Source organism: Haplochromis burtoni, unplaced genomic scaffold (assembly GCF_018398535.1).
Source record: "Haplochromis burtoni strain Fernald_Lab_line unplaced genomic scaffold, NCSU_Asbu1 Contig_54, whole genome shotgun sequence".
NCBI lineage: Eukaryota > Metazoa > Chordata > Actinopteri > Cichliformes > Cichlidae > Haplochromis > Haplochromis burtoni.
The window spans coordinates 187,577-194,695 of NW_024582415.1; the positions used below are offsets into that span (position 1 = coordinate 187,577).

Sequence of the window (7,119 nt, forward strand, 5' to 3'; positions counted from 1 at the left end):
CACACACACACACACACACACACACACACACGGAAATCCGCCAGCATTGATATTTTCTCAGAATAGACCCATACACAATTATTCATAAGTATACACACATGCCCAGATACATGCATGCAGTGTGTGTGTGTGTGTGTGTGTGTGTGTGTGTGTATTTAATGTTGGCTCATTATTGCTTGTCTCCTGTCAAACCCTCCTTCAAAGCTGTGTGAAAAACATAAGTTTGACACTCATTATAAATCCCACCACAGAGTAACCAGTGACGTGATTCTGTCAGTGATAGGTGACCTCGGTTTTTCTGGTTAAATTCACAAGGAGCAGGAAAAACAGAGGGGATCTCCACCACCTCACCACAGAGATATTGATCTCTCCCGCTCCAGCGTCCCATCTGCATCTCCTTTCTCCATCCAAGTCAATACAATAACGCGCACAAACACACATACACACATACACACACATCTTATCTTGATGCATTAGCAAATGCAGAGTCATCAGTTATCCTCTTTTGACCTGCTAAACACACACTCACACAACCATACTTATGCACGCTGATACTCACTCAATTATATTTTTCCATGTTATCCTTGGCAAACTGTGGACCATGTTCCAGTAATTCTGTGTAATCATTAAAATGGTTTAGCGATGCATAATTAGGACTCATTATACGTCTGATTCAGAGTAAAACAGATAAGTGGAAAGATCAAGAAGTTACACGTGTAGGGAGGCTGATGTTCCTATTTGATCTCTGCGTTTGCTCAACCTCGAATTCTTGACTCCAGCCCTCATATGCAAACAGGATCAGCTGAGGATGGTGACAGTAATGGAGCTGGCAGAGCCACAGTGGTGTAATGTGTATCATATTAATGAAATAATATAACAATATAATAATATCACAAAAGCTATAAGATGCAAAATGAAGGTACAAAATAACTAAAAACATGTACCAGAATAAAAAAAATAAAATAAAACATCTTACAAAGTTGCCACAAAGACACAACAAACTATTATAAAAAGAGATATGCACAAAAATTTCAAAATGGCAAGAAGATACTGAAATCATTTTGCAAAAAAGATGCAAAACAAACACAAATACAGTCTGACCAAAAAAGAAAAATTACAAAAATACACAATATAACCACAAAAAGATGTAGAATTACTGCAAAGAGGTACAGAAACATCACAAAGAAAAGTAAAACACTCACAAAATGAATACAAAGAAAAATAAAACACCTACAGCAGATGCAAAATAGACCAAAATGGGAACACAGAAAAGGGAAAACAGCTTAAAAACCGCAAGAAATTACGACATAGTGACTCAAGTAGCCACAAAAAATGCAAAACAATTAAAGAATACAGAAAGCTGATACAAAGATGGCACATGTTCAAAAGGAATACTGCATATCTGCAAAAACAAGGTGCAAAATTGTCACAAAGAAACACAAAGTAGCCAGAAAAGGAAGAAAAAACAACCAGGGAAGAGATGCAAAACGGCCGCAAAGTGACATGCGGATAGCAGCTATTTATTGACAGTATAAAGCTCTTTATCAGAGGCCATTTATCGAGGGCTCTTCAAGATGAGCATTACTGCAATTTGCTCCCCAAAATGTTTTAAGCCTTAAACGGTGGATGCAGAATGAATAGTTTGCATAAAAGAGCTCAACAGAGTGGGGAGAAAGTCTGCTATTGACCATAGTTATGGAACAACGGATGAGATAGAGAGGGAAGGAGGAGGAGGCTGAAAGCTCCAGAGCACATATAGACAGAGGGAAGAAAAGGAGGAACCCAGAGGTTCAAAAAAAAAAAAAAAAGTAGAAGGACGGGATGTGCACAAGGTTTAAGGTGGAGCAACTGAGCTGAGGAGTGAAAAGTTGTAGCAAGAAACAGCAACAGATTAATTCAGGAAGCTGCAGAGAAAGAGGAGAGGGGTGGGAAAGTGCATGCGAGTGAGGCAGACACTGAGGGGGGAGGATTCATTCCCCACAGCGACTCTCAGTTTCTCAGGATTTCCCTTCCCGGACACTGCTGCTGCTGCTGCTCTGAGTATGTTCTCTCGGGGGTCATACTCTTCCATATCTGGACTTGGATTTGGCCAAACAATGAAGAGTGGACTGCGATGCCAAGTTTAAACTTAACTGTGGATGCTCAATTTACGCTTGAATGGTGGACGTGGGGATTACTTCCTATTGTAAGAGTACGAGAGCAGAAAAAAGTGATTGTTTAAATGATTTTAAACATCAAGTAAGCCCCATCAGTTTCGGGGTAGATTGTTGTTTCATCCGAATTTTTTTATTTTGAGCAAAGTTCAGTTTTTTCCGTCTTGACTGGACGGTCCGTTACCGATACCGCTGAGGTTAGAGAGTCAGATAGTTCTCAGCTTGCAGATAAAACAAGAAGTGTTTTTTGTTTTCAGAGCTGAGGTTTTAGAGATTGCTCATGCGGTTTCGAAATTGTAATGGAGTGATTTATTTATGATCTCTAATGCTGTTTTGCCATTTTATGGCATGGAAGATGAGAAGACCTGGGTTTTTCACGTTCTCTTCTTGGATGTTCTGTTCAATAAGCCTGTCCTATTCAGTCTGACTTTCTCCTAGTAAATGAGTGCAAACTCATGAAAATGGACACCGACGCTGCACCGCATTGTTTTGCTTTTTCTAAATGACATTTTAATCTAAAACCAAGATGTGATTTATTAGTCCACGCTATGCAGCGAAGACTGATAATAGCCGGATTAAGAGACTGAGAAGTAACGTGTGTCTTTTCCACTGTGAGCTCTAAAAGTCTCCTTTAACTTGATCTAATAAATGGCTTGTGACACAGCTCCCAGTTTTTCTCATGGGTCCAGAGAGGAAGATTTTCCATATATGTCAGCCTCCACATATTTTCCACTTCAGCATCAGTGTTGACATTAGAGGAGCCTTCATCCAGCTGGTTCTCATGCTGCTTCCTGGGCCTGGAGACAGCTTCATGCAGTCACCCACTAACCAGGCCGGTTCCTGTTGCCTCTTGGCTCATCCCTGTTGACACCGCTTGTTGTTGAGTAGAGCGCTAACTCGCATCAACCCGAGCTTTCTTTCATTTATCCCCGGGGGCTTGGTTGGCCCTGAGTGGGCTCCTGCCTGTTCTGAAGTCATGGGGATCCAGGGCATGGAGCTTTTTGCCATCGGCGTGGTCATCATCCTTTTCATGGCAGTTCTCAAGCAGTTTGGGATCCTGGAGCCGATGTCCTCGTTTGAAGGTAACGGCCCACCTGCAGCCTTTGCTGGGTAAACTTTTATACACCTTTAAGCACTGCCTGAGTGCACTGCACTGTAGGTTAGTTATATGATAATATCAAAAGTGTTTAATAATAATCAATCAACAATTATAACGTTACATTAAGACCGCTGAGTTGTATCATGTTGCCTTTTGAACTTATAAGACCTCAGCCTCCACTCAATGAGTTATTACTGTTTACATGTGCATGTATAAACACTTGTACCTGCTTACATTATAGTGTGCTATAAATCATTTATTAAATGTTTGCATACTGCGTATAAATTCTAAGTTATGAGGCTTTAATGCGGTTTATGGTTTATGTAATAAACTGTGGTGTTGCATGCCATTATGGAAACACTTCTACAAAAATCTTTACATAACATTGCTTGTTTCCAAATTTGGTTATGAAAATAAAGATAGTCTGCTCCCTTGAGAGTTTAGCAAAACAAACTGTGTAAAGGGTTGCCCAAAAAAAGAAAAAGTTGTCAGGATGAGCTCGTGAAAAATTGACATTTAAGAACTTTTGGACTTTTAAAGGCCGCCACCGCATGATCAGATTTCTCTGTGATTAATCTCTGTCTCCTAGTAAACACAGCTGGACTTATCCAAGACTTCTGATTACTTAGTTTTAACACAGGAAATAATACTCCAGTATTAATCACTGTATCTTTAATAAACTGTACGCTTCAGCCAATCAACGGTTTTCTGCATTTGAATTTTATCACCAATGAAATTTGGAACAGTTACAACTTGTTGCTTACATGTTAATTGATTAATAATATTTATTAAGTATTAATACGTTTATAGACAATATATGAAAATAATATGTGGACAAATATAACCAACAGGACCCATTGTGCTGGTTTTTAAGCATATCTAAAGGGTTTAAATTTAACTCTAGTATTTGTATTCTTTCTTAGTGGATGTCAATCATTTGGAGAGTGATCAAATAGTGATGTCCACACTGCCTCCTATAACAAACTAAGATAAGTTCATTTTGGTTTATTTTATACTGTCTAGATTACATCACAGAAAAGTACAAACGCAAGTCATGAAACATAGACGCGAAGACGAAGTAACTGTGGTGTTTAGCAGCTGATGAGCCCTTCAGATCAGAGATGTCAAATTTATTTTACATAGTGGGCCACATACAGTCCAGTATGAGCTTAATGGACCAATGAAAGTCCTCTTTCTATCAGTGCAAAGATGTTTTAACTACTTGTTAATATATTAAGATAAGGAGTGCAATTTCAACAATAAGCTTACTTTTTCTATAAGCCTGACTCTGTGAGCTTAAATCATAAGAAATAAATGTTTGAAATTACAACACTCATTGTAAAAAAAATAAATAAAATAAAAATAAAGAAAGAAATATACATATATAAGTAGAGCAGACACACAGGTAAAAGCACGTGTTCACAAATTATGAAACACGTGTACAGGAGTAATTTAAGATACTGAAATTTAACTTTTCAAAATGTTTAATTCATATTTATTGGAGTCCAGTTTATTTCAAGTTCTTTATGAACAGGTGGCACAGCTAATGTGCTCTTAACCAAAAAACGCATTTACCCCAGGGTAGCATTTGTAGGAGAGCTATGTAAATAACAACCATACAATATTAAGCTTTATACGTTATTCTTATTAGTTATTACTTTCAAGTGACAAAAGCATAGGAACCTTTGCTTTAAGGTTTAATATGACTCGGAATGAGTGACTGAGCAGGAAACAGGGGAGGGAGGTTACAGAGGACAAGACAGAAATAAACTTCTATACTGCCAAATATCTTTTTGAAACCACAGCTATCTCCATCTGGTAATTTTCATGTTGAATACAGCTTTTAGACACTTTGCATTGGCTTTATTTTTCTGATCTGGAAGCTACATCGAAGTTTTATATTGTGTATGAGTCAGACACATCGGCTAGGAGGAACTTGAGCCCATTCGACAGAACATATTGAACTCTTAGATGTTGTGTGCTTTTTTTCAAATAAGATAACAGTGCATGACCTTTTTCACTTCAATGTTCAAAAGCATTAATGTCCTAGTTTTTATGTTTCAATCAGAAATTGACATCATGTTGACAAACCTCAGCAGCCTTATTTATAGTACAAGCGTCTTTGAAAAAAGCCTGAATGAAGAGTGGAAAAAAGGTCACGACTACATCGTCTCTGTTGAGTCTTTGTTCACATTTTGTCTGTGAAGTAGAAAAATCCAATTAAAGTACTTCTAATGTTTGTTTGCCTTTTTTCTTTTTTGAAATTCTGTAGATGCTGTAATATTTGGGGGCTTTTAACATTTCTTTCTAATGTTATATTCAGAGTTGAAACGTTTAATGGGCTTTTATTATGCCTGATACTTCATGAAGCCTTGAAGGGCTAACAGGCAGCGTACCTTTAGGACAGCAAAAGAAACATCAGACACTGCTCTTTGAATGATGCATTTTTTCCCTTTGACTAGAGTTTTGGGCTGAAGGCCAGCGAGTCAGAGTGCCCTACAGTCACTGTGCCAAGACAATTACAGCCGGAAGGCTCCAGTCGGCACATTAGTGCCTCTCATATGGCTCGGCATCATAAGTAATAAATTCAACAAAAACGCTAGTAATGTCCTTACATAATTTATCACTCCTCTCAATCTTTACTGTCTTCAGTTCCTCCAACACCACCTCTGCCTCTTCCTCCTCTTCTCCTCCAATACTAGAGCCTACACCCAGGTTTAGCATTACTTCACATCAATTATACATAAAGTATCGAACAAGCTTTCTCTGAGACCGCCTAAATATGGAGCCCCGAGTACTCCTCCAGGACCCTGAAGGACACTGGCCATCCCTGAGTAGCCTCCAAAATTCCCATCATGTGCCTTCATCTATTTAACTACCTACTTCAACATCTCCCACTAAGACTTTCCCAACTGCAGTGTCATTATCCCACTCCTGGATCATCTTCTAATTGCCTTAATCATCTTTAAGTACTTGTCACCAGAATGTTTGCGTCATCACCGATACAGGAAGTGGAATATATATCTGCTATTGTAGTTGGATGGATTTTAAGTTTTTTCTACATTAGGTCGTTAGGTCCATATATATTTGGACACTGACACAAGTTGTTGTTTGTTTGGGGTTTTTTTGTTGTTTTTTTTACCCGTTTACTGAAACATACTCCATTTTAAATTATATGATGGACATAATGTGTAGACTTTCAGCTTTTACTTGAAGGTATCCACGTTCAATCTGGATGAAGGGTTTAGGAGTTTCAGCTCAACATGTGCCACCATTTTTTAAAAGTATTTGGACGATTGATTTAAAGGCTAGTTCATAGGCAGGTGGGGCAATTGCTTCATTATGTCATTATCAATTAAGCAGATAAAAGGCCTGGAGTTGATTTAAAGTGCGGTGCTTACATGTGGAAGATTTTGCTGTGAAAAGACGTGGTACAGTCAAATAAGTGTTCCATGCAGGTGAAACTAGCCGACCTTAACCTGCAAAAACAGAAAAAAAAACAATTAGACAAATTTCTGCAATAGTAGGAGTGGCAAAATCTACACTTTGGTACATCTTGAGAAAGAAAAAAAAAGCACTGGTGATTTGAACAACACAAAACAACCTGGACGTCCATGGAAAACAACAGTGGTGGATGATCGCAGAATCATTTCCATGGTGAAGACAAACCCCTTAAAGACAGCCAACCAAATGAGCAATGCTCTCCAGGGGTTAGGCATAGCAATATCCAAGTCTACCATGAAGAGAAGACTCCATGAAAGTAAATATAGAGGGCTCACTGCAAGATGCAAACCAGAGGCGGAGCCAGACATTTGAAACACCCGGGACTTAGCCCTAAAGGGTAGTATGCATGTGGGATTTTTTTTT

At 38.5% G+C, this 7,119-nt stretch overlaps 1 protein-coding gene across 4 annotated transcripts in view; it reads left to right on the plus strand.

Annotated features, from left to right (window-relative positions):
- Positions 1-7,119, plus strand: part of kcnip3b (Kv channel interacting protein 3b, calsenilin) — a 59,558-nt gene that overhangs the window by 33,966 nt on the left and 18,473 nt on the right. For 2 of the 4 annotated variants that reach the window (XM_005924347.3, XM_005924348.3), the window contains exon 1: positions 89-3,235. The exons of the other annotated variants lie outside the window; for them this stretch is intronic. In XM_005924347.3, the coding sequence (XP_005924409.1) occupies positions 3,130-3,235 (106 nt within the window). In that variant the 5' untranslated portion in view covers positions 89-3,129. Of the gene's footprint in view, positions 1-88; positions 3,236-7,119 lie in introns of those variants that run through there. 4 annotated transcript variants of the gene reach the window in all.